This window comes from Aphelocoma coerulescens, chromosome 2 (genome assembly GCF_041296385.1).
Source record: "Aphelocoma coerulescens isolate FSJ_1873_10779 chromosome 2, UR_Acoe_1.0, whole genome shotgun sequence".
In the NCBI taxonomy this organism is placed as follows: domain Eukaryota; kingdom Metazoa; phylum Chordata; class Aves; order Passeriformes; family Corvidae; genus Aphelocoma; species Aphelocoma coerulescens.
In genome coordinates this window covers 18145716-18173557 of record NC_091015.1, presented here as the reverse complement: position 1 = coordinate 18173557, position 27842 = coordinate 18145716, and the positions used below count along the sequence as shown (strand labels likewise).

The following is a 27842-nucleotide window of genomic DNA, read 5'->3' as shown; positions in this document are numbered from 1 at the left end:
GCAATACTCCGTGGATCTGAGCAGAGGCAGTGATTGCAGCCATAGTACTGATCAGATGCTGTGTTGGAACTACCATGCTGCCATGGAGCTCACTGTGTTAGGCATCAGGACGGTTCAATACATATGAGTATAGACAGGACTGATCACACAAGACTATTTTTTAGCTTTGATTTTAGAGTTAGGCTAGAAGAATTAGACTAAAAAGAAAGTAAGTTTGTATTAAACACCATTATTTGCTATCCAATGCTATCCATATTTGCTATCCAATGTAATCAAAACACTTCCTTCCACATCCTTCAGAAATGATGAACTAATTCCAAATCAGAAATGTAACTATTGGAAGAAAAGCAGACAGTAGCACTAAGGCTTAACCTGGAAAACTAACTTGTGTGTAGGCCTACCTTTTAGGGACGGGCTGCCAAACTAACGCACGTGTCCTGTTACAGGTATATTTATAGGCCAAGCCAAAGCAGCTGTGACTGCAAATCACTCCACGGGAACAGGAAACCCTCAGATGGCACAGCCCCTTCGCCATTCCTCGATCAATAGCACCGAGAGCAATGCCTGTAACATGCATCCAGGACAGCAAGAGAGCTTTTGCATGCAAGTACCAGACTTGTTCTCCTTAAAAACAACCTAGAATGGTTGCAAGTAAATGTCTCAACAAGATTTTGTTGTGTTTGCAGCTGCAGCGAGTGTTCATTTTTAAGCTGGTCTCTTTGCCTCTCGGTAAGAAGTGACTGAAACCTTTACCTGCAAATGCTGCATCGGCATTTAAGCGGCTGCTTTACTCATTGCTTTTGTGAGGTCTGATTCTTTAGGTGGAACGCAGAGATTACACACGGCCGGCGTCTTCCCCGGTCCCGCCCCGTTACTATGGCGGCTCATCCGATCTGGAGGATGCTCGGGAGCCGCCGCCTGCTCGTCCTGCTCCGCTCCCCGCTGCCGAGCGCCGGCCGCGCCCGCGCTGCGCACAGAGGCACAGGTACCCCCGCCTGGAGCGTGGGGAGGGGGAAAGGGCGTCCCTGTGCTCGCCGTCTTCTGGCCGCTCAGGAAGGGCTACGTTAGCATGCTGTAGGTTTTGAATTGGCAGGCTAAACTGTGGGGGTTTTGGTTAAACTACCATTTTAAAATTCATTTCCCCCTGCCCTCCCCACCCAGTCTCACCTCTACCTTGCAAGAGATGAATGCAGGTAAGCGTTCATTCCTCAGGAGCTGATTGTTTTTCGAGGATCCCGTGCTGATGGGAGATAGGCTGGGAGGTAATTCCCCACCTCAGACTTTTTGATTTTTAAGCTATTTTACTTGCTGTTTTTCAGGCAGTTTATTAATTCTTTGCCAGTCCCATACCACCATAAGTGTTCTTGGTGTGTACAGACTCATGGGATGTGTTACTGGAGGTTTGCACCATGATGGGCAACTTCTGCTCTGCTGTTGTGTGTCCTTCACTTAACTATGGCCCCTCTTCTCTTGGGCTGCACGTGTTGCTTTCTTCCAGGGTTCCTTCTTAGCACCACTTTTCAATGGGGCCTGTGGAAGTTGCTAGTGTTCCATAGCTGACAGATGAACATTACTTCTGGTTTCTGAGCATTTCCAAGAGGTTTGCCAAGCCTTTTAGTGATACCCAGGGATGAAGAAGTAGCACCAGCAGACCAGCAGTTATCCTGAGCCAGGGCAGATATGGGCATGCACTGGGAGAGTGGATGGTATCTTGGGTCATAGGTGCCCATTTCCTTTACAAGCCTTCCCAAGCCTTCTGGTTTGCTGGAGCTGCTCTCTAGATGTAGCACACCAAACAGGAAGTAGATGCAAAGTCCTGCATTCACCCCTGCTCACATCTCTGAACTGCCCTCTGTGCTCGGTCTGTACCCATAGAAACTTTGGGAGAACAGAGATGATAATGGAAAGCATTAATGGAATCTAAGTTATGTTACTAAATTATCTTTCTGTATCTAATTGAAGACACAGGCTCTCTCACTAAACAAGCTGAAGCAACTGTTGCTACAGACTGGAAAAAAAAATTAACTCCGGAACAATTCTATGTTACCCGAGAAAAAGGAACTGAACCGGTGAGCAAAAGTGCTAATGCTGTCCGAGGGTGAGCCACCTGCTCTGCCTGCTGGGCACAGAAAAACCTGCCCTGGGGAGCTGTCACCACTCAGTTGCTTCACAGGATTTCCCCTGCCTTCCTGTGGATGAAAGTTAGACACAACATATGGAACAGGGTGGATTTTGTTCTGACCCAGATTGTTTTGCAGATGAAAAAACATTCTGCATTCTTTTCATATTTTGTTGTTTGTTTTTTTTCTGGGATACTTTGCTGCCAAATCAACTGTTTGTGTGGTGGGAGTAGAGGCCCCTCCAGAGGAGGGGGAGATCATATTTTTATCCTGTAGTCTCCTTTTTTTGACCATATGTAGATTAGCCATGGAAATCTTAGACATAGCACTCCCTTCAGGAGATGGCTTCTCCCTCATGTGCCAGATCACCCACCGACATGTCCCCACTTTTCCTCCTACTGTGGTGGAGGCCATGTAGCATTGTGGGTACAGAGCTGGTTGTCCCTACCCCAGAGCCAGGATTCCTGCACACGTGGAGCATGTGCCGTGGGATTAAGTCATGTGAGCTGTGCCCAAATCCATATCTGTAAAATAAGGATCCTGGTACTGGACCATGTAGGAAGGAGGAGAGTTCCTTTGTAAAGCCACTTTAAAGTTGTGGCAGTACATAGCAGAGCCCTGGCCTTTGGGATCCTGCACGTTTCACCAGTCTCTTGGAGGTCACGACTCCATCCTTGGTACCTGGATGATTTATGCATCTGACTAGTCTCAAAAGTTTGTGGGGGTAGGGGGTAGTCTTCACTACTAATCCAAAGGCATCCTCCCCGTCATTTCTTCAGGCTGCTAATGTTTGTTCTTCAAAGCCCCCCTGCGAAGCCTTCTTTTTATGGTTTTTCTCCTGTTTTGAATCTGATTCCTACATGCTTCTTCCAGATGGTGAGCCTTTAAAGACCTGCATTGTTAACTTGTCTTTTTTCCTTCCTATGTTAAAAGCCATTCAGTGGGATCTATCTGAATAACACAGAATCAGGAATATACTGCTGTGTGTGCTGCAATGCTCCACTCTTCAGGTAACATCCTTTGGATTTCATGGCATCTTTAACATGTACTAATTGTGGCAGGAGGGGCAATGTCTTTTCATGAATGGCATGGGAAGTGTTGGTCAGAAGAAAAATCCCTTGGTGCCCAAGTGCTATGTGTAAGTCTTCCAAGATGCCTGTGGTGATACAGATACCTGGTACACCTTTTCCTTCAGCTCATGAGGATTGCCAGTGACCAGCATGCAGCTGCCGCATTAGGGTCTGCCTGTTTCTCCTGGCACACACTGTTCTTTTTGGTTAATAATAATTCTCTTAAGTTAATTTGGTTAATAATAATTCTCTTAAGCCACAAGCTGCCACAAAATATGCGTATTTATGCATGAATATCACTGTGTGTTTGCTCTGTTCTTGTGCTCCTCCATACTCATCTTCTGCCACCCGTGCTGCTTGGTCTGCCTTTGTCTACTGTTGTGATGTTCTTATTGCTGGGTCCCTCACACTGGAGCTGAGACCTTCTCTTCATCCACACCGCCTCTTTGTTCCCTAAATTAAATTCCACTATTCTTGCCTTTTTGGCTACATCTACTTTTTAAAGCCTGGCTGCAAATGACTGCACAGTTAACCTCTGTGCTCTTTACAATACTATATATTTTGCAACTTCATTAATGTCTAAGTAAAAGGAAATAGAGTGCCTTGGAGTAGGATGTGCAGAGGGTGTTCTGTTCTCTGTAACTGAACCAGGAAAGACAGTTTCTCATATTTTTAGTCTAGAAAATAGCCCTTATTTATTCCCAACTGAGAATGGAATGAAATGTGGCTGATATGCCCAAATTTATGAAGACTTTAAAGGATGAATCACAGATCAGAACTTCAAATTATGCTAAAGATCAAGAGATCTTCTTAGTAAAAAAAGGATGGGAAAATGTAATGGATGTATTGAAAATAAACCTAAACCAAGCAATTTAATGATAATTGTGCACAAATAATTTTCCTTTGGCCAAGTGCAGAAAACTATTGTTATGTAAACATGCATTTGCTGAAATGTATAATTTTCTGTAGAGGTTTGCTAATGAACACTACTAAATAAATTTATTTCTGATGTTAGCTCAGCATTACAAAATATTCTGAAGACTGATATAAAACCTAAAAATGCCTCTGGAAAATTCAGATAAACTAGAAAAATTGTAAATTACTAAGCTGTAGATGAGTTCCTTCGATTCCTTCAGATTTTTCTTCAATTTAGGCATCTTTTATATTAGACAATTTATATTGACAGACCAACATGAAGAGAGACAAACACTGGAGGGAATTGCTTCTGTTGTTAAACTAGTAACAAAACAGCAATATAACTGAAGAATCAGGCTGCCTTTTGCGCTATCCAGCTCTCAGAGAGTATAAGCACTTTTCTTTGCAGCACAAGATAATGCTAAGCCTCACAGGCAAAAAACCCAAACTTTCAGAAAAAAAAAGCCTTGTAAGAAAATTGGAAACCATTAAATGTGCAAAATGGTCTGAAAAGATCTTTTCTATGGAGGAATTATGCTGTGGAGAACACTAGCAATGAGGGGGAGAAATGGTATTGGATGAGAGATTCATTCATCATATTTGTTTCCTAGTCCATTAAAAATGTTCTTTCTTTTTCAAATGCATTAGATCATTAGCTGCAGGTAAACATGAAGTATTTCTTCCTTCTTTGAAACGTGTGTATACATTTATACCAGAATTTATTACCTTCTGCTACCAAATATTCATTTGAATGAGTTGGAAATACATGGAACAAACCCCTAACCTTTTAAGACAGAAAATTGGGGTACTTTAATGAAATTTCAAACCTTCATCAAACCATAAACCTACAGCTGAGATTCATACAGCAAAAAGCACTTTTTAGAATTATCTGGATTCCATCCAGGACGACTGAAAGAGGGATCAAAGTAAATGACATGTGCTGGAGGAATGGTGTGTTGAAGGCTAATCTAATGCATATGTTTAGGGAAAGTCCATTTATCCATAAATTAAGTGGTGAAATACTTCAAAGGACAAATATGATCTTGAACAGCAATATTTTTGGGTACTAAAATGTTTCTATTAGGGAATCTAAGTGATATTACTGTTAATAAAACCACACAGAGACCATTTCTGTTGAGAGCTAGTTTGACAGCTCAAAAGATTGTTCCTTTACCAGTGGAAAACATCTACAATAAACTTAAGTATTGTGAACGGCATGTAAGGAACAGAGTCAGAGTCAGATGCAGAATCTACACAGTGTTAAAGACCTTTTTTGGCTCTGTGGGTTTTCAAAGAGGATCTTTGTATCTATGTGTGAATAAACATAAGGATCCCTGTGTCAAAAAATAAGGAGTTTTGATAAAAAAAGAAACAAAACAGATGTATGTAAGGGAAGCTCAGAAGTCATGCATGGATATGTGTCCCACAGGTTATTCTTGGGGACTCTGTGTCTGGTAGACACAGTGTTCATGTGGTTTTGTGGCAGGGAAAGCAGGGAGCCCTCTTTGGCTGGAAAGAAACAGACCTGAAGCCCTAAGGACCTTGATGTACAGAGTCTGCAAACTGCATTTGCTTCAGAGCAGGCTGCTTCTGTGCTGTGTCCTATTTCTCTCCAGTTTTATGGAGAGGAGGGGAAGGAGAACTTTTCTCATGGCTGTTTGTGCATTGATGTAAAGGACTAAGCAACATCCCACATAAAAACTAGCCTTTGGTCATTCTGTGCTTGCAAATCTTTTATTTCCACAGCTGCATTACTCAATGACAGCACTGTACAGATGACTATAAAAATGCTGACTCATGCCCTGTTCTTTGGGTTGGAATTTTTATGCCTTTTTCCCAGTTTGTTTGTCTTATCTTTCTAAAAGGCACTGCAATGAAGATTTTCAGATTTTTTTCACTGTTAATAACCTACAAAAATATACATGCTATATACCACAAACTTTGTTTTAAATTCTGTCTTAACCAACGTTTTAATCCCCTTGATCAAGAGCTTTACTGGTGTTGATGTCTCCGTCCACCACTAGATGCCAGTAAGAGCATTAGGTTTGCGAAACTGGGAAAAAAACATGGGAAATCGAGAGGAAATGGTTGTGGTGAGTCTCCAGACTACTGATCTGAGAAGTATGTGAACCTATCTTCATTTCTTGTTCTAACTCACGCGAGGTCCCTCTTTGATAAGAGAAGGTTCATATTGCTGTCAAAGCTTGCACAATTTTAAATAGGAGGGATTACCTCATTTCTATACCAAATCCCCAAAATATCTTCTGGTCATATTTGCCAATACACTCTAGGTTTTAATATGCAGCTAAACAGTGTTGGTCACCCTGTATGTTAACAGGAGGCACCCACAAGCTGACAGTCTGTTGTGCCGTTTCTTATGGCTGCAATTATCTCTTGGGAAAAGCAGATCTTTGTGCTGTGAGGATTTGTCGTTGGTTGATTGATGGTTTGAACAAAGCTCTGTTTGATTTTCCGAACCAGCTTGATGGCTGACTGCAAGACAAAGCCTCCATCATCATCAGGCACGAGCCTGGTCTGGTGGGCCAGCCCAGCCTTTGTCTATTCTTCGTTTCTTCTTGTAAACCCTTTTTTCTGAGATTGCTGGATTGGGCCAGGCTTCAAACTGCAACTCTGTAGGTGTAATTCAGCTGAGCACTATAGCATTTTGGGGTTGTTTAGCCTGGAGAAAAGGAGACTCGGAGGTGACCTTACCACTCTCGACAACTTCCTGAAAGGTGGTTGTGGTCAGGTGGGGGTTGGTCTCTTTCTCCAGGCAGCAACTGACAGAACGAGAGGACACAGCCTTAAGCTGCGCCAAGGGAAATATACGTTGGATATCAGGAAAAAGTTTTTCATGGAAGGAGTGGTGAAGTACTGGAATTGTCTGCCTGGGGAGGTGGTGGAGTCACCAGCCCTGGATGTGTTTAAAAAAAGATTGGATGTGGTACTTGATGCCATGGTTTAGTTGAGGTGTTAGGCATGGGTTGGACTTGATGATCTTAGAGGTCTCTTCCAACCTGGTGATTCTGTGAGCATAATATTACTATAGCATAGTTGTCAGATAAAACCCTTTTCCAAGCTTTATAAAGTAACAACCTGTCACTGAAATAGAAACAGTGAGGCAAAATCTCCAGTTGTGAGCTGATCAAGAATTCCCTTTGGAAAAGAGTTTCCAGCACAGTTTGATGCCAATGAGAAAACTTCTACCGTGCCAAATATTATTAATATTGGTACATCACAGGAATGAGGGAAAAAGCCAATGTTCTTAATAGAAGCAGACTCTTTTGTAACATCTCTGTCATTAATTAATAAGAAGATCTGGTTTCCACTATAGCTCAGAGAAGAAGTACAATTCTGGGACTGGATGGCCATCTTTTTCTGAGGCTTATGGTGCTTGTGGCAGAGATGAAAGCAATACCAATATCATGAGACGACCAGATAATTCACTGGGATCAACTAGAACTGAAGTTGTCTGCAAACAGGTATGTTTATTTTGGAGATGATACACAAAGACACAAATCTTAGCAGATAAGTTTTGTTTGTGCCCATGAATGAATCTACCTAAATACAGCAGTGAGAATTACAGTACCATTCTGTCTCAGCCTGGGGTGAAGAAAAGTACGTGACTGGGGAAAGCAGTTGTGTATGTATAGCCAAAGGCTGGAGTTCAGACAGAAAATTTACTCAAGGTATGCTGCAAGGTGTGGCAAGAGACAGTAGAAGAGACTCTGAGGTAGGGTCCATGCATTTGGCCCATCACAGGGACAGTTCTTCCTCATTCAGTCTTGCTAAATATTTGCTGTAGATGTTCTTAAAATAAGAAGAGATTGGGACACCAGCCACTGAAGCCATTTGCAGCTATTACTGTCTGCCCTCCAGGGTGGTGACTGTGCCCTGCATCTCCATAGCTATTTTCTGTGGATTCTCTTGTTTCACAGAAGCCACCCTTCTATTTTTTCTAGCTATTTTGACTCCCTCAGTCATCTCTTTTCTGGACTAGAAAGGTCCAGTTCCTTCAACCATTCCTTTTTATGCAGTGCTTTTTAGTGTGCTGATCATCCTGTTGCTCTGTTTTGCATTCTTTCCGATTGACCCTTTTCCTTCTTGAAGTAGAGTGCAAGGCTGGAGATAGCACTGCAGCTGGGCCCAGCATGCAGCAGGGTGTAGAGGCTGTTCAGGTGTGTTAGAAATGGTGTTCCTGTCCTTACACCTTTACGTTTCCACAGTCCATATTACACAGACACATTTATTTTGGGATCTGCTGTAACACCCAGGTTCTTTTTCTAAAGAACTGCCATCCCTAACCATTTCTTCCCAACCCTGAATCTGTTTCTTACTTTTGTTAAGGTATAAAAGTTTGCAATTGAATTTAATGAACTGTATCTCAGATTTGGGGTTTTTTTATGTCTGTGTGTGTCTGTTTTTCTAAACTGTTACAATAGTTAATGCTGTCCTTCAGTGTGCTTGCAGCAGGCCTAGGTACATCTGCAAATGTAACAAGTCCATTATCTTGGTAGTGTTCACATTTGCAGCCATATGCAGCAAGCACCTTCAAGAACTGCAGCTGAAGACCTTCCAATTTTATGTCACCAATAGCTGTACTGAGTCTAATTTATTCACCTCAGTAATTTGAGAGGGGAATCCTTAGTTGATCTGTGAGAATGACCTACAGTGACTTATTAACTAACTTGATATTTTCATGATATATTGAGATGTCTAGATCCTCTCATTTATTTCCTATACTTTCTGACATTAATACCTTTTGACTTGCTCTTCTGGGATCTGCTTGTTTGGGAGCAGATACTTGCCCACTGACCAGATGTGATTCCTTGTCACTCCCCAGGATGCTACCACTCACACAACTCAACAGTAATTTAATCATAAAAGATTCTTAATTCAGGATAGGTACATGAGGTAACAGCGTAATATTGGTCCGTAAGTGCAATGGTAATAATGCAATAACAATGGTTTCTGGTCACCAGTGCTGTTCCCCAGGGCTTGGTGCTGGGACCAGTTCTGTTTAATATCTTCATCAATGATCCAGATGGGGGCATCAAGGGCACCCTCAGTCAGTTTGCAGACACACTGAGTTGGGTGGGAGTGTTCATCTGCTGGAGGGCAGGAAGGCTCTGCACAGGCATCTGGACAGGCTGGATTGATGGGGAGAGGCCAGAGCTCTGAGGTTCACCAAGGCCAAGTGCCTGTGCCTGCCCTTGGGTCACAACAACCCCTGCAGTGCTACAGGCTGGGGACAGAGTGGATGGAAAGATGCAAGCTGGAAAAGGACCTGGGGGTGCTGGTCAACAGCAGCTGAACATGAGCCAGCAAGTGCCCAGGTGGCCAAGAGGCCAGTGTCATCCTGGCCTGGATCAGCAACAGTGTGGCCAGCAGGACCAGAGCAGTGATTTGAGGCCACAGCTCAAATCCTGGGTCCAGTTTTGGGCCCCTCAATTTAAGAAGGACATTTTGATGCTGGAGTGTATGCTGGATGCAGGAGAAGGGCAACAAAGCTGGGGAAGGGTTTGGAGCACAAGTTTGATGAGGAGCAGCTGAGGCACCTGGGGGTGTTTAGTCTGGAGAAGAGGAGGCTCAGGGGTGACCTTATCACTCTCTATAACTGCCTGAAAGGAGGGTGCAGCCAGGTGGGGGTCAGCCTCTTCTCCCAGACAACTGAACGAGAAGACATGGCCTCAAACTGTACTGGGGAGGGTTCAGCCTGGACATCAGTGGGAATTTCTTCATGAAAAGGGTTGTTAAACATTGGAATGGGCTGCCCGGGGAGGTGGTGAAGTCACCATCCCTGGAGGTGTTCAAGAAAAAACTGGACATGGCATTTAGTGCCATGGTAGTGATCAGTCAAAGACGGACTCTATGAACTGAGAGGTCTTTTCCAACCTAAATGATTCTGTCATTCTGTAACAATACAATAATAAAATAGCAATAATTTCTGTTGCAGTGTGATGCCCATCTAGGCCATGTGTTTGATGATGGACCCACACCTTCTGGGCAGAGGTTCTGTATCAACAGTGTTTCATTAAACTTCAAACCAGGCTCTGGTCAGTGAGAAGAGGCTCTCTCTGGCTTGCAGAACATTCTTTCTCTGCTCATACAGTACGCTTGTGAAAAACTCTCATGCTTTTAATATATAACTCAAATTTTAGTATTTATGCTGTAGTAGCTTTGTTTTCCAGCTGTTATAATTGATGATAAAATACATATTTTTGTTGTAACTCTTTGGCAGTCTGTCTTTTCATGGTTAATGTGATGTGTTGATCTGCTTATTGTATTTTTTGATTTAAAAAAGTACCTGTGCAATAGTTGACATTCACAGCTATCATCATTAACTGTATTGAGGCTGCTGAATGAGGTGCTCTCCTGAACCTGACTGCCTATTCTGAACAGTAGTTGTGGCCCTCAGGAACATAGATGTACATGGCTGATCATGGCAGAGCTTATACTTCTGTAAAATCATCGTATCCTTCTAAAGGGAAGAAAAAATAACATGAATCTTCAAATAAGGTCTGAGGGGGTTTTTTCCCCCTAATGTGACAGACCTTTAGCTGAGCCAAGTGACTTTTCTATGAACCCATAAAAGCAAAGTCCTGAAGGAGGACCTAATTAAAACTATTTCAGGCAATGGAACGAGTGGAGACATGGAGTCTTTCTTCTTTTAAATCAATTATTTTCATTCTGTATCCAATAGCAGAGCTGAAATAGGGTTTGCTCCAGAAACTTCTCTTACAGCAATTATATGATAATAATGTAATGATATGTGTCATATTTTCAGACTTCTGTTATCACTTGTGTATTTCAGAATCCAAAAATGATAATGAAATTTACTGTATTTGGGGAAAATAAATCAGCATCAAAGACCAGGTTTGGTAAAGTGATGCTTTTGATGCCTTGTCTGTTCTTCCTTGTACAAGTTTGTAAATACTTCTGCATTCTCCCAAGCATTGTCATTATGGTTTGCCCTAACAGCAAAATAAATCCTACATCTGTTAAATTGAGCTTTCCTTCCTTCAGTATTTTTTCCAGAGAAAATAATCTCTGACTCAGAACATCAGCTTCACTAAACTGGCTGGGTTTAAATGCTTCCCTGCTGAGAGTTACTAGGCAACATCTCATTTGGCTTTACCTATAACAGCCTGTTTCCATTCTGCCCACTTTGGTTGCCTCAGTGATAAAAAGGGTGTGTTCATTTACTAGTGTAGTCTTAAAGCTGTTTAATGTCTTCAGAAAATGGACCTCTACTGCACTGAATTTACTTCTGCTCCTTCTGTCTTGCAGCTCTGTGGTTTTTCCTTCTCCTGTGCTTTCTACAGGGCAACTCTACAATTCCACAACTTTTAAAAATATCATAGGGACAATGATCACTACAGCCAGCCTAAAGCAGAATGGCACAAAGCCCACCAGAGGTGCGAAGCAGCATGAATGAAGCAGACACTTGGTGCTACTGATTTTATGTAGTGTCACAGCTGGTGGCAGTCCCCTTGCCATCAGAGGTGTCTGTTAACAGCCCCAGCATGCTGCTTGCTGTGCCTGTGCTGCATCATGCTCTGCCTTTCAGCATTGCCCTTGCATCATCCTCTCTATTTCCTGTCTGCTCTGACAAGGCTGTGAATGCCCAGCCTGCCCAGGTGTCTGCTTTCAAGAGCCTTCACAGAAATCACTGTCTTTGCACTATCTGAATTCATGTGCCCCCTATCTGTTACAGCGGGGATACTGCAACACGCCTATACCAAACCAGGAGTCCCGTGGAAAAGAAACATATATACGGACGGATTCTTGCTAGATGTTTCAGAGATGTTTATTTCCCCAGCCGCATGGCCGGGCTCTGCTGAGGGACTCTGCTACAGTCACAGCACCCGAGCTGCTTTGCCCGCGCAGGGGAACACAAACCAACCCATGGGGAACGAGGCTGAGCAGGGGCAGGGAAACCCCGTGCCTCCCTCAGGGCTCCCAGGGCTACATGGCGGGGGAGGGACCCGGACACCTATCCTGATATATTTTCATCCACTGTTTGTTTGTATATTTTTTTGTTTGTCTTAAAATCTATTGCACAGCTACTGGAAAGGTTATTTGACCTTTAAAGGCATTCTTTAGTCAGGCAGCCTTCTCCATTCTCCTTGCCTTTCCCAACAGGAGAGGCTTCTCTCAGAAAGGGGGAAGGTGCTCCCATGTGGACTCCTGTGTTCAGCCAAATGCTGGTGGGAGAAGCCAGCACCTGCCTTAGAACAGTGACTTTCGGCTGGGATACCACTGGAAATGTTCCTCATTTCTGCAAGTGGCCAAAAGGAGAACAGAACTGGCAAAATACCTAGTTTTTTTCCTGTCCCCAGAGATTCCAGGTCTCACTGACAACTTTTACAAATGAAAGTGCCATACAAACAAAACAGACCATGAAGCTGCAAAACAAGTATCCACACAGGCCTGTGTGCAAACCACGCTCAGTTTGGTACCTTGGAGGGATGGACATGGTTGGTGGAGATCAATGCTTAGTAAACTGGCAAGTTAGTAGCTACTACTGATGGAGGGAGCTTGCCAGAGCAGAGAGCTTATTTATTTCATACCTACAAACATTATTGTATGCAACCAGATGTTTGGGGTGAGCTGCAGCTGGTACCTCCTCACTCATACAGCAGGATGACCTGAGGAAAGAGTCCTGGAAGGTCCCAGTTCAGCTTGTGCAGTGTTACTGATCCATAATCATATGAACAGATCCGTAGCTTTGAGAAGAGCACCTGACCTGCACTGCATTGATACATCACCAAGCAAACACAGGAAAGCCCCCAAGAGACCAGACACTGAGACAAGCAGCCTTGTTCTGCTTCATATGAAGCAGGGGGAAAGAGGAGAGTTTGACCACGTGTGTAAAATCAGGGTAATGGCAAATCACCTTTCAGTGGGATGTAAACTGTTGGACGTTTGGGACCTCTGACCAAAAGCTCTTTGGGGCACTGCACTTCATTATCTTCTGCATTTGTGGTACCAACCACACCAGGACAGATCCCAACTAAAGGCCCAAAGTGTTGTAAGATCATGAAAAATAAAGACCAATAATAATGGAAACCATCGTCAAAGGGTATCATAGGCTACAAGAATTTCCCCATGTGTTGGCAATTACTTTGTTCCACCATAGCAAATAGAGAGCAGTTGCTTTTCTGAGTGGAACATACTCTGCTAGGCAACTGTAGATTTATGTTCCATCCTTCGTATCTGAGGAGTTTTTTACCATGGTTATTTCATTAATTACATTCAATGATGATACTTTTTATCCCATTGTGTTTTTAAATAGCCTTTTTATAAATCCTAATTAAGGTTTCTACATAATTCTTAAGAGATTTTTACATCTTAAATAAACTATTTAATGACTTTCTTGGACTTTATAGCATCTCTACAAGGCAAGCAACTATTCCCTCTTTTACTGAGGGAAGACTTGATGAGAAAAATTTAATTGACTTCCTCAAGACTTCAAATTAAATTTGTAGCCAAGCCAGAATTAGACTCTGCATGGCTCATGACAGCACCCATATCTTCTGATCCTACTTTTTCAAAACTTGTCTTGGTATTTGATTGTTTAGGAGGGAGAGGGGTGTAAATTGTCAAAAGAGAGGGGGTAAACTTAGCATACATTTTTCCAGCTATGATATTAAAACCAAATCTAATCCAACATAGGCAACTTGGCTCACAAAGAGCAATACTTGACCTCTTTCTCAGAGTAAATGTGGTAAGGGCTTGGTTAGAAATTAGAGGAAAAAAAAGTGAGAAAACAGGAAAGAAGGAGCAGATTACTCCCATATTACTAGAAGCTTCACTCAGAAGAAAAACAGAATGGGCAGAAATCATAATGCCCATTATTTTAGCCATGTATCCACAGAATTGTAGTGATGCTCTTTTCTGTTGCACCATGCTGCAAATAATTTGGGTTCTTTTTTGTGCTTGTGGACAGCTTAGTCTGATTTTGGTCAGAATATGAATAGAAGGTATAGGAGAAAGTTTCACAAAGGATGTCTGGACTTCAGGCAGCTCTCTTGAAAGCTGTTTATTGCATAGGTGAAGTTACAGCATTTCAGGGAGTGGGTATCCAGAGCCAGCCCTACAGCTGTCAGCTCCAGCTGTAGGCATACCTGAAGCCACTTTCTGTTCAAGTTACAAAGCATTTTATACTTTTCTTTGCAGAGTATCTTAATACATATCAACCAATAAGCACCATACACAATACCTTTACATTTGCCTATAGCCTATCATAGCTACTACCATCACCATATTATAGTCATTGTTATCCAATCACAAGAGTAAGTTACAATTTAAGCTTACAATGGAAAATTCTCAGACCTCTCTTCTTCTTGCTACACCAACATTTCTTGTTTGCCTGCGATATCTCTCTTTTTGGTAAACACATGTTTCTATTTACTTATGCTCTTCTTGAGACTTATTTACTTGGTGAAAAACATGTCTTTGTAGTCACATACCTTTGTCCTATTCATAAAAATCTCCTTCCATCTCATCTCCAACCTTTGCCTTCTCAGTTATTCAGTGGTCAGTGTTTCAGCAAAACATCTTTTACTCTATATCAAAACTTGCTTTCATTTCTGTCTCATCCTAAGTTTCTACATTCAGAGATCTTTCTGCCAAGCCTACATATCTGTGAAACTTTCTTACCAAATTTTCATCCTCTCCAACAGAAGGGACACTATTCTCAGTGCAAATACAGGATTTTTGCCACCCCTAAACATCTCCAGCATAAGGTGGCTCAGGAGATAGTCTGCATGAGAAAGAACTGGAAAAGTCTCATCTTGTGTTTTGCTTTTTTTCTGAGTATTAGCTAGTAATCCTAAGCACGTTTGTATTTTCTGGTCTTAAGCCCTGGCCCTACTGTGTAGAAGAAATAAGTCCTGTCACCACATGACTCCACTGCCTCCTCTTTCATTCACTTAATGACTTCTTGCACTGGGCAATGAAGTGTTATAAACCATACTCCTGTGCCTGCCCCACCTCCTGCCATACCCGAGTGATGAGCTGATGGTAACACTACCCTCACAGCGTGTCCTGTACTGCTCAGCACCCAGTCACCCTCACGGATTTCACAGCTCTTCACACACAAATGATGCCTCGCCCCAGCCCTTTGAGGTAGTGGTGAGCCACACGTCACAGAATTGGAAGCTGAGGGACAGCTGTGGGAAGTGACTCGCCCACAGTCCCCTGGGGCAGGGCAGGGAAATCTGATTACAGAAGGGGTTCTCAAAAGCTCTCCAAGTGTGAGCTGCTGCCAAAATTCACAAAGGCAGAGTAGTTTAAAAGCAAAGCTCTTTATTGAAGAAGTGCCCAGATTTTTTCAAGACTAAAAGAATTTGTCTCAAGGCAGGTGTGTCCATGGGGACTGGTTTTAGTAGCACTGAGGAATTTGTGTAGAAGAGATTGGCAGCTTGCCACGGGGCAGAAGAAAGAGAAATGCATGCCCATTATTGCACTCCCTTTTACTGTCTTCTCTTTTGTTGTGGTGTTATTTTTTTTCTGTTGCTCTTTGGTATCATTCCTCGCTCCTCCTCCCTGGGCTCTGGCTTTCTTGACTGCACTCACCCTTACCTTGTGCCTGAACCCTCCTAGCTTCACACTCAGTTCACTCCCCTTGGTGCCCGAGAGACGAGCAAGCCCACGGTCCTGCAGCCACGTCCGAATCAGCAGCTCCCTGCCTGTGCAGGGGTGACTGCGGGGATCCGGCCGGCAGGCTCCCGGGAGCTTGGATCCCGGGCAGGCTCCGGGGATTGGATCCCCTGCCAGAGCAAACGTCGGCTGTGCTCATCCTGCTCTCCTGCTTTGCACACACAGTTTGACAACATTTACAAAGTGACTTCCAGAAAAACTCATCAGGGGCAGAGGAGTTGCCACATAAATCAGGAAAAAAACAGTAAAAAAGTCATAAGGGATTCTTGCATAGCCTTCTTTGTTCAGGCAACAAAGGCTGTGCTTCCCTGCTGTATTAGTGATGCATGAGATGTAGAAATGTGGACCACAGCCAGGTCATCTTTGCTCAGGTGTCATTTGTGGAAGAGCAAAAGATGGATCCAGACATCTTGTAATAGCAGGAAAAGGAACAGGAAAGAACAGCAACTGTTGCCCAATTACTAAGAAAGAGGCAAAGGCAACACAGAGGAAGGTGCTGGAGTCAGGGACATTGAGAATTCATGTTTTCCTTTTCAGAGGAGTCAGCACTGAAGGATGATGACACAGCTGGTGGATGTCAGCTGAAGAACTGACTGAGCTCTCAGAAACGGGAGAGCTGAGATCAATCCTCCCTGGTGTGAAAGTCTCTTGGGGATAGTTCTGACAGAGGCATGGGATGCCTATGCATATTCTGGGATTACTGAAGGAGAAAGCCTTGTGAAGGGCTAGGATATGAGCAGTGCTAGAAGCAGGTGTTCACGCTTGGTAAATTCAGGAGACTGACCTCACTGTTAATCAGAATACCAGGTGCAAAATGAACCCGCATACGTTCACTGCCCCAGGAATGACCCTATCCCAATCCAGAAAATGTTCCCACCCTATTTCAGGCTTTACATTTTACTTTTTAGTCCTGGGCCTCTCCTGAATGCACTTGGGTATTCACGCTTGGATCCATTATGAACAAAGATTGTTAAACCTTGTAATGTACAATATGTCTCACTGGAGTTTCCTTAGGCCCCCAGAGAAGGAAAAAAGGGGCCTCCATGACACTTCTCCTCAGCAATAGCTCAAATAACCTCTGCCTCTGGGCTTAGTCTGTAAGACGGGCATTTTCCAAAACTGGATCACATGTAACTTTCTATGACCTTGTAGCCTTCACTTAAGTTTTATGAATGAATCTCTATTAAAAGCAGGGGGTAAATGTTTTTTCTTTGTCCCTCTTTCAGTTTACAAATTTGTCTTCTCCTATAGCCAGCTGTTAAAAGATTGGTTCTGCCCCTGCTTTCACCTTTCCTGTTTTATCAGCTGAGACGTCAAACTGAGGGCCTGACCACTTGGTGTTAAAGATCCATGGCTTTTTTTGTAAGGCAGTGGCCTGGCCAACTCTAGACTCTAAATGCTGCCTTGTCTTACAGTTTGAGTTAGCCTCTCACACCCTAAATCGTGAGGCATCGTTGCCTTGAGCAATGAACAGCTTCTCTGTCCTAATTCAGAGGCGACAGCAGTTAAGAAATAGGTGAAAGAAAATGCGTGTTTCTGGTGTATGAGCACTGCTGAGAGGCTTGATTCTTTTGGCTCTTGCAAATTGTTTGACATGCACAGATGAAAAGGGCTGTAGAAATGCTTATGATGGCTTATTATTTTGGTCCTGTTGCTATTTTTATTTCTATTACCCCTGTGCCAATTTATCTTTTCTGCAAGATTTCACCTTCTTGCTCTACAACTGCCTCAAGAACAGCCAGAAACAGCCAATTGATAAACATTGACTAAATTGAGGTAGCAGATGAGCTTCTCCAAAGAGGCAGTAAAACTCCTCCACTCCACCTATACCATAGTATTTAACAAAGTCCCTTAAGCACCTCTCCACAGATAACTACAGCTGATTAGAGGTGTTCAGCTGTGCTTGTGATGACTTCCCAGCCTGTGGCAACCACTGCAAGGACCTATTCCTATCTGCCATCAGAACCATTCTTCTGGATGGAGAAAGGAAACAAAGCTATTTGATGGAACCATGGCAGGGTGAGAGAGGCAGTTTGTATATGCTGCAGAGATGTGATGCAGACAGGATGATGAGACTAGGCTACTCCACAACAGGAAGACCTCATGGGGTGAGGTGTGGTAGAGGGAAGAGGTGGGAATATGAGGTGGAGGGTGTAGCATGAGGGAGGTGACATTCTGCCTGAGAAAGGTAACAGGGCAGAGTTTTGGGATCCTGTTCTATGGAGCTATGGCATATGGTTGGGTGGTTTTGGAGAGAGATGGACAATGACTACTCAGAGTCACCTCAAATCTAGTATTTCAAAGTGTTTTGATAATTTTCCCTCGAAACGCATTGCGACTCAAATGACTGCTCTGCAGTGACCTCTAGGGTACGTTTGCTTTCAAACCCACTGCAACGTTCAATCACCTCGAAAAAACAGCTTCCCCTGAACATATTATATGGACCTACTTTCTCTTCTAAAAATGGCTTGTGCCATTGCCTGGCTCAAAGTCCTTCTTCACATAATGCCCTACACAGGGCATGTACAGAGAAGAGAGCCTTGTTATCTCCAGTTTGCTGGTGCATCAAAGGAAGTTGCAGATGGTCTGCATGAATCTGATCCAATACTCTTTGAAGTCAATGAAACCCCTTCCCTCGACCCCTCATTCAGTTGTCCTCTCTCAGCTCCTTATGCAAATCATAGTCTATTTTGTGTGTCTCTGCAACAAAACCAACATGCTCCTCCCAAGCATATCCCTTTGTAGAACCTGATGGCAAACCCTTCAGAGTTCTTGGTGTTCTCTTTTTCTGATGAAGCGTGACTTGAAAGTAGATTGGTGTTGTCCAAAGCAGGGGGGAAGAAGTAAACCCCAACCCTACAAACCTGTTTAAGTACTAATTACTGACAGCTGTTATCACTGACTGTAGCAGGACTGCTCACCTGGGTAACAGCCAGGAGGAATAGGCCTCAGAGAGGAACCTGGTGAAAATCAGACACAATGCCAGTGAATGCAGGCCACTTGACACAGAAGGTTGTCAAGAAGCCAAACTGAAAAGTGCTGTCCAAGCTTCAAATGAAATTGCCTGTATTTGCTGCAAACAAACAAACAAATTGATGGATGGAAGTTAACAAAGTGCATAACTCCTAGAAAACTCAGAAGGAAACTCTTGAAAAATTATGCCAAAATTCATAGTGGAAGCTAAAACCAAAAAACGAGCAGCCCTAATTGTGATGCCGGGGATACAATCCTAATGCTTTGTGCCTTATAAGATCGTTCTCATGTATTCATGTGCCAACTGCCCCCCCCTTAACAATTAAAAATCCGGGATACGGATTAAAGCGATAGCAGGTGGCAATCTAATTACTATCAATTTTACATCTGAATCTCTCATTTGTCATATAAGCCCAGCAACAGCTGGCTCTCAACCCTAGTTATCCTCGTGGCTATTACAACAGGTTCAAAGAAGGTACGGAGGGATGGTCCCTCATCTGCACGCTGCCAAGGGGCAAGGGAGGAGGGGGTGTCCAGGTGCCGTGGCGAGATGGAGGGGACACCAGTAAAGCCCCTTTTTCGTTCTCTTCGCGGGAGTCGTTTGCAGCAGGACTCGGCACCGCTGCCTGGTAGCAGCCCCAGCCCTCACCCTGAATCAGCGCGGGCTGAACGGCATCCCCGTGCCTGGGCTGCGGCCGCAGACATGGACCTTCTTAGCGACAACTACAGAGAAAGCACATTTCCAGTTTCCAGGACTGTTTCAGTCGTATCACGGTGTTCCAGGCGGCGGAGCCATCCCAGCGCCGCTCCCGGCCGGCTCCGAGCGGCGTCACGAGGTGGCGGCAGAGCCCCGAGGCTCCGCTCCTGGCACGCTTTTCCCGTGGGGAATCTGGAGGCCTGGCCTGGAAAAAGGTGGAATGAACTGTTGTGTTGTGAGTTTTGGGGATGTCTGTGTTCACACTTAACGGAAGCTTGGTCGATTTTTGCAGCCAGATACATCATAGTTTCCTTCTGAACAGGTCACACTCCCATCCTGGAGTGCAAGTCCAGGCACAAAATTGTTTGTAGTCTTGAAAGCTCTGTGTGGCATTTGCCTCTGGAGTTAAAAAGTGGGGGCTGGCTGTGCCGTCAGTGTCTTCTCTGCTGGAATTTGGTGGTGAGAGACAGTAACATTTGAAATGGCAAGTCTTGGGTAGGGAAGGAGAAGAAGGAGCAAAAGATGGTGACTCCAGGCACAGGGCAGTGTGGGGGAGGGGAGAAAGGGAATGAGGTACCCACTGAAGTGAGGTGGCATGGACAGGGGTTTCAGCAGGTAACTGGGATGAGTGAGGGAAAAGATTGGGGTCGCATCATAGAATGGTTTGGGTTGGAAGGGACCTAAAGGATCATCTAGTTCCAACCCTCCTGTCATGGGCAGGAACACCTTTCACTGCACCAGGTTGCTCTGAGTCCCATTCAACCTCATACACTTCAAGAGATGGGGCATCCAAAATTTCTCTGGGCAATCTGTTCCAGTGTCTCACCACCATTGCAGTAAAGAATTTCTTTCTAAAGTCTAATCTAAACCTACTCTCAGCTTAAAGCCATTCTCTCTTGTTCTATCACTACATGCCCTTGTAAATAGTCTCTCTCCATCTTTCTTGTAGGCTCCCATTAGGTACTGGAAAGTCACAGTTAAGTCAGCCTTCTCTTTCCCAGGCTGACCAATCCCAATTTTCTTACCCTTTCCTCATAGGAGAGGTGCTCCATCCCTCTAATAAACTTCATGGCCTCCTCTGGACCTGCTCTGACAGGTCATGTCCTTCCCGTGCTAAGGACCCCAGAGCTGGATGCAGCACTGCAGGTGGGGTCTCAGCAGAGCAGGGACAGAATCCCCACCTTGACCAGCTGCCCACACTGCTTTTGGTGCAGCCCAGGACACGTTTGGCTTTCTGGGCTGGGAGTGCACATGGCTGGGTCATGTCCAGCTTCTCATCCACCAGCACCCTCAAGCCCTTCTGGGCAGGGCCACTCTCACTCTGTCCATCCCCAGCCTGGATTGACACTGTGGATAACAGCATCTCTGAGGACTCATTAGAGTGTATAAGCTGGATGTGTCTTGTGGCTCAAGCTATCATTACTAACATGACCCTTCAAGAAATGGGGATATGTTCACCAGGTAAACTCCATTTGTATCTGATAACAGCAAAGAAATGGCAAGGTTATAACCAAAAGTACAGCTGAAAATATGTTATTGTCCCTCAGCTGCTATTCCTAAACAATTGCAGTACCCAGGGATCCAAAATAAAGGGAGGTAGCATCTCTGCCCTCTAAAGAGAGGACAATCTGGTGTGTGAAACACCAGGCAGAAGCCCTGGGAATGCAGGAGCTGAGCCGTGAAGACCTATGGAGGATTTGCAATGAATGCTGGCATGGCAAAAAGAGGGCACTGAATTCACACGCATTGCCCTAAGCCTTTGTGTGCCAGTGCACAGGGCCCGCTCTCACTGCCCAGTCCCACAGCCGTAATTAAGGGATTCCCACTCGGCGTGAACAGGTGCAGCCCCACCCAAACAACAAGGCTGCAGACAAAAGATTATAAATATGGCCTAAATCCCTCTACTGTACATTGCAGTGGTGAGGGGGGACAGGTGGCCTAGGGTAATTCAGGTTCAGTCCCCATGTTGGGGTGGGAAATTGCAGCAGCTCATTTGGATGTGATAACTCCTTGTTGCCTCTGTTGATTGGGAAGCCAATGGCGGCATGGATTAAATCAAACAGCCTGTAAGATACTGGCAGTGAAACTTTTCCTACAGATTTCTGACAGCTTGTAAATAAAGGCACAGATGACAGAAAAGCTGCTTTCTCAAGCTATCCCTTTCTCACACTTATTCTATGTCATTTATTCATTCATTCATTCAGCTATAATTGATCATAAAAATCTTGTACATCAGATGAGCCTGAGTGCAAATGCCGGGCATTTGCAGTGTTCACACACCTTTGGGGCTTGCTATGTTCAGAAGAGCTCTTGAGAGTTTTAGTAACAAAAAAAAAATTGTCATCTGATGTGATATTTGCTATTTTCCAAATTTATTGCACATGTGTATTGCACACTGTTGTGTTAGGCATGTCTTGCCACTGCTGTCCTGTCTCTAGATTTGGAGGGAGGTCTTACTCCAACTCATGTAAATTTCCAGTTTCATAATCTGTACTACTTGGGTGCATGGGACTCTGCTACCACAGATCAGAGTGCCCTGCAAGCTTTCTTCTGGTTATCCTCACCTGAGAGTGAGTGAAAGGCTGTTTTCTACATTTAATACATAGAGCTGAGTTATAAAACCCTGGATTCCTTTGAATCAACAAAAACACCCAAGCTAAAGTTTGAACACTGCAGGTTCTCTCGGTAATTGTTAGAGACCTATAAGCAGGTAAAGATTGTCCAGAAGTAATTTGAAGCAGTTAGCTTCCTACATGGCACATCTTCAGTAGGGCTGAAAAATCAGCCAGACTAAGCCTGGGCCAGACTGAGTGCAAGGTGCTTGAGTACTTAAAGCTCTTCTTAGGCTTTTTAATCATTTAAATGGCAGAATGCCTTGAGAAACATGTAGCTGCCTAAATATTAATACTTTAACTTGCAGGTAAATTGTTTCAGTTCCTTCTGTTGCCAGTGAACCAAGAGTGGCATCTTCAATTGCCACCAGACTCTACCTTTAAAAATTTCCCTTCTGAGGGTGCTTTGTTGTCCCCTTTTTCTCCCCATTGACTATTGATGAACACCTTACACTTAGGAGGGCAGTTACTTTAACATAGATGCAGATGCCCTATCTGGTTCTAGATGCTCTCAGGTATCCCATATGGATAGCCTGCATGGAAGTTCCAGCTGAGGTTCCAGAAAGGTGCAGATCTCCTGTTGATCCTGTGTCATATCTGCAAGCCCCAAGTACTGCATAGTTTTGGGTACAGCGTAGTACTTAACATGGTATTAGACCATATATGTCATACTGCTCTGTGTAAGGGACTGAATCCCTCTCCTAATTAGCGTCCAGCTCTTGACTGGATGGAGTTAATGAGGACTCACACCCTAAGTGACTTGCTTGAGGACATTGATGCCAGAGGCATGTGTTTACAAGCCTAAAAAAGAGCAAAGAAGAGGATCCTGGGAAGTATAAATCCATTAGCGTAACCATGATAATGAGAGTAAATTATTAATCAATTTGTAAGCACATAAGTGATAAGAAGGCAGTAAAACATATCAGCATGGATTAATCAAGAACATATCACTTCAAATTAATTCAGTGTCCTTATTTGAAGGACTAACTAGCCAAGTGTGTAAAGAAATAGATATAATATATGTCAACTTCATTAGTGTCCAAAGCCTTTACTCTTCTTATAAACAAAACCATTTAATGAGATCTAAATAAAATAGGGATTAGAATGAGCATACAATGTTTGAATCATATAAAAATGCTCATCCACAATTCGCTGTCAAAGCTGGGTGTGCCAACTGGAGTCCTGCAGGTGTCTGTTGCAGCCCCAATGTTTTCAACAATAAATAGACTACTGGGAAAGGGAGTGCTTTATTCAACTCCAGAGAGCACTGCCTGGGAGAGGCTGGGAGAGTTTGATTTGGAGAACAGGATCAGGACTCACATTGATCTTCACAGATTGGAGAGCTTGCCTGAAATCAATAAGCTGCACCATAATAAGACAAATACAAAATGCAATCTTGGGAAAAAAGACAGATCAAATATGTGATTTGTGAAGAATAACTGATAAGGCAGCAGTAGTGCAGGGATGGATCAGCTGGCTGTTGTGAACTATGCACGAGGCAAAATGGGAGATGCAGAAAAACAAATGTCATTTGAAGGAACATTAACAGCAGTGTTTTGGGTAAAACACTGAGGTAATTATTCTGCTCTACTTGGCACTGGTGAGGCTTAGCCTAAGTACAGTGTCCGGTTTTGGACACTACACTTGAAATGCTACAAGGACATTAGCATCTAACAGCATCAAAATGTTAACAGGTATAAAAAGTGCACACTTGAAGGGGTATGGATTTGCTTAGTCTCAGGAAGAGGTCACTGAGAGGAGACATGAAAACAATCCTCATTTTGAGAAAGTTTCTCATGGAGTGGAATGAACAATGTTTTCCCCTACTGGAAGGTGAGCCCTGGAGAAGGGCTACCAGGCTAGGCAAAACAGTATTTTTAATGTGTGGACAACTTCCAAAGGAAATGCAGCATCTCCTTTTGTAGATGTTTTTTGTGTCCCTGACTTGGTTAATAATTTGCCACAAAGATAAAAGCCTCAGGGCTAAATGGATGCAGAGATGTGGTTTTGCAATGCCTAAATTGTAGGTGCTGGGCATGCAGCCCCAAGGCTCCTGTTATAGTGACAGGCAGGTGATAACAAAGAGTGTAGGAGAGACCCAGTGGGCTCAGTAAGGAGCCAACAAATGTCCAACTCTGGGCCAGAGGAAAACATAACTGCGCTTAGAAGTGGAGGTTGAGGGATCTGCAGTGGAAATCCTTTCCTGGAACTGAACAACCGTGGCAGGTCAGCTATTCTTGTTGGAAGTCATCAAGATAGTTTTAACATCATATTACAGCCAAGACTACTCAAGAAAACATCAACAATGTAGAGTATTTCCTTGTGAGAGACACTTGTGGGGCTAGATGGTAGCTGATGGGAGATTCCTGAGGAATGTGAACCCTTAAGGTGCTTTTAAGCCTTTGGTTTTTCCTGCATCTCTAAGTTTTGTCTCTTTCCAAGACAGGAATCATTAATTTTAAACTCAGCTCTACTTAATAGTACCTAATAGTTTTAATAAAAGTACTCGAGTTTAAAAAGCCATTAGACAAGTTCATGGAAGGAATAGAGAGGGAAATGTATCAAGAGCTCTTAGACACATGGATCTATGCAGTGGCCCAGGATAGTCATCTCACTGCTCTTATGGACAAAACATAAAATTTTTCATGAGAATTGTAGAACAAAAGAGGGACTGAAAATAGTATTTGTCAGTCATGGAACAGGAAAGGCATCCCAGCATGGAAGGGGCTTGAAAAATCATCAGAGGAAGCCTAGGACTGTGAGTATCAAAGTGGCAAAGAAGGAAAGAAATCCAGTGTTAGGAGGTCACATTTTAGGGACGTGTATTAAGAACATACGCTATGGCTGTGTCTTGATAGTCCTTGCCAGGAAGAGGAAGAAAAAGACCTTGGGGCACTAGTTAATGACAAAGTGGTCATGAGCCACTGAAGGAACATGGCCATGAAAAAGGTAAATACAACCCTTGCAGTACAAAGTGAGGGATTTTGGCAGAAAGGCAAATGCTTACATCATTCTCCAAGGAACTGTGAGAACTCTCCTGGACAGGTGTGTACCATTACGGTTCTGGTTATCCCAGAAGATTAACTTAAATGGAGAAAAGGGGAGGGAAAGGTGATAAAGAAAGAGGGAGTCCAATCCTGAACTTGCTTTGCTTGCCCTGGCAAAATGAGAGCTGAGAGGGAATGTGGTGACTGCATGTAGACCTAAGGGAAAACCCCATGGAGATTGAGATCTTTCATGGGAACCAAAACCCACACCAGAACAGATGGGCATAGACCAGGAAGAAAGAATTCAAGGCAAGAAGATGGAAAATGAATGGCGTCTCTAACCAACAAAAAGGGTCAACGTCTGGAAAGCTTCATTTCTATTTAATCTAGAGCTGGTTTCATTTATGGAAGAGACGATGTAACACGGGTGTTTAAGAGAATGAAGAGGTGCCCTGTTACCCACTGGGTAGTCATTGGAAATTGTCAAGAATAAAAAATTAAAGCTAAATCCCCCAAGATTGCAGCATCTCCTGCCAGCTGGTGTTGGGGAGCCTTCCTGCCCTCATTACACTGTAAAGCAGTCACTAGCTTTCCATCAGCTGTGCCCTGCTCTGCTGTGTTTCAGCGAGCCCTTCTGCACTTGTGGGGACAGTCACAACTTGTGGAGTGTTTCAAATGAGCGACCCTGCGTCAGAGCAGTGTTGTCAGGACCTGGTCTCGAGGAACCATTTCCTCTTCCCATGAGTGTTTTTGTGTCTGGGAAGATAAGACACTCCTTATCAAACGTGCTTTTTACATACTGCTTTCCTCCAGTGGCCCTGTTTATACATTCCCCACGAGGGAACAGGAGGGACACAGCTCGTACCGCGAGATGCGGACAGGTGACACTGGGGAAAGTTCTGCGGCCAGGGTGTCCGGGCAGGCCCGGGAGCCAGCCCCTGCTCCCAGGCTGCCCATGCCTTCTGGGGCTGTCGCGGCCTCTTAGGGGAGCCCGTTCCGTGCGGGGACCAGTCGGGTCGGTTGCAGTCTCATTCCGCTGCGGTGCACTGAAGGAGTCACTGCGCCGTCCCCGTCCTGCAAAACCAGCACCCGCCCGACATCCCCCACCCTGCACCGTGGCTGCCTTTTCCTCCGGCCTCTCCGTGCCCGGGGCCTGGCCGGCCAGCTCCGGCTGGCCCCGCAGGCTGGGCACGGCCGCCCTGCTCGCACCTGAACAACTCCCGCAGGAGCAGCCGCGGCCCTGCCGCCTCCGCAGCCGGCGGAGCCTCGAGCCCGGTACTCTCCGTTGATGTAAATAATATTAAGTTTAGGCCCGTCTATTGATGGGTCAGTTTAGAAGCTGATGAAACAGTAAATTGTTGGTGGAAACGTAGGCAGCTTTGTGCTTTGCCAAGCAGGTGCCTGGCGGTTTCAGTCAAGGATTGGTAAATTTACAAGAGCGGAGTGAACGTGCCCTTCCCGGGCTATTGTGAAATTGAGGGGCGAACAAAGGAGAACGTGAATATTCACACAGCCGCCTTTCAGCGTGTGGCATTGCTTCGCAATTTTAAAGCGTTGCGCTTTTTTTGGTTGTTGTTTTGTTTAGGAAAAAAACTACCAACAGTCCTCCCCCCAAATCAGAAAGTACCTGTTTGCGTTTTAAAAGACATGGAAATCATCCGTGAGCAACCATATAATTTGATTTGCTAAGCAATCTGCGAGGCGATTGCACATCATTTATAATGTTCATTGAGCATTTTGCTTAATTGTGTCTCTTTTTGTAAAGGAAGCACAGCCCCCTCCCGGCTGCGGCCGGCACAAGTGGCCAGATTCCCATGGACCCGCAGACAACCGCCGGCCCCGCGCGGGGTTTTTCCCAAGCGGAGCCGTCCCCCCACGCACGTCTGGGGGGCGAGAAAAGGGCTCAGGTACGAGCTCGCTGTCTGAACCCCCTCTGCTCACAGCCCGCGGCTTCGGCAGGTGCTGCCCGTCCAGGCTGGCGGGTGCCCGGCTCTCGTCTCGCCAGGGCGGTGCGTCCCGCGGGCGGCGAGCGCCGGGATCCACAGGTGCGGGACGGGCCCGGCAGCAGAGATGGCGGGAGGGGCTGATTCCCTTTGCCAGCCCCAGGCCCAGGAGAGGAGTTCGGAGAGACCTGAAGCCGGCACCAGAAGGGAAGGAAAGACCTCTCACGCACGACCTCGCTGCGGTCCGCTCCATCCCGTTCCCCCACACGTGCTTTGCCGTAGTCGGTCGCGCCTCCGCACGCCGGGGAACCTGCGCGCAGGCCGGAAGCGCGACCGAGAGGCCGTCGGGCCCCTCGGGCAGGGAGGTGCCGGTCGGGGAACGGCGTTTAGCGGGACCAGGGCCAGCCCCTCGCAGCCAGCGACCCCCCGCCTTTCAGGCCCCTGCACGGAGCGGCAGGCGAAGCCGAGCGGGGCTCGGTGGGAGCGGAGCTGGGGCTGGCAGCCCCTCCGCTCTCCGGCGGAGGGAAGCCGGCAGCCCGCCCGCACCTTTTGCCGGCCGCGGCCGCCCAGCCGCACCATATAATTTGATTTTCCCCCGTGCCCGCAGATCGATTGCAGCTCATTTGTTACATTCAGTGGTTCCTCGGGACGGGGAGGGGGGAGAAGGGCGGGCCGGGGGAGCCGGCGGCACAAGTGTTGGGATTCCCATGGGCTGTGCCTGCTCTCCAGCTTGCCGCACTGGCACCCCGGCCCGAGCGGCCGAAGGAGGGGGGTTTGCAGACACGGTGACCTCCGCGATCTCGGTTTGAAAGACCCTGAAAGGCGGCCCGCTATGGTGCATTACCAGCCCAGCGCCCA

General features: G+C 45.2%; 1 protein-coding gene across 3 annotated transcripts; it reads left to right on the top strand.

The window, feature by feature from the left end:
* Positions 1-500: 500 nt before the first annotated feature.
* Positions 501-11194, top strand: MSRB2 (methionine sulfoxide reductase B2). Of its 3 annotated transcripts, none has more exons than XM_069005743.1 (7): positions 501-603; positions 687-729; positions 822-985; positions 1963-2069; positions 3054-3130; positions 7440-7587; positions 10062-11194. In XM_069005743.1, exons 3-7 carry the CDS (start codon positions 877-879, stop codon positions 10167-10169), a joined length of 549 nt encoding a protein of 182 aa, XP_068861844.1. In that variant the 5' UTR covers positions 501-603; positions 687-729; positions 822-876; the 3' UTR covers positions 10170-11194. The 3 variants fall into 3 exon arrangements, with proteins under 3 accessions (XP_068861844.1, XP_068861845.1, XP_068861846.1); XM_069005744.1 differs by having other exon boundaries at positions 808-985; XM_069005745.1 differs by lacking the exons at positions 501-603; positions 687-729 and adding an exon at positions 1213-1262 and having other exon boundaries at positions 917-985.
* Positions 11195-27842: the final 16648 nt, after the last annotated feature.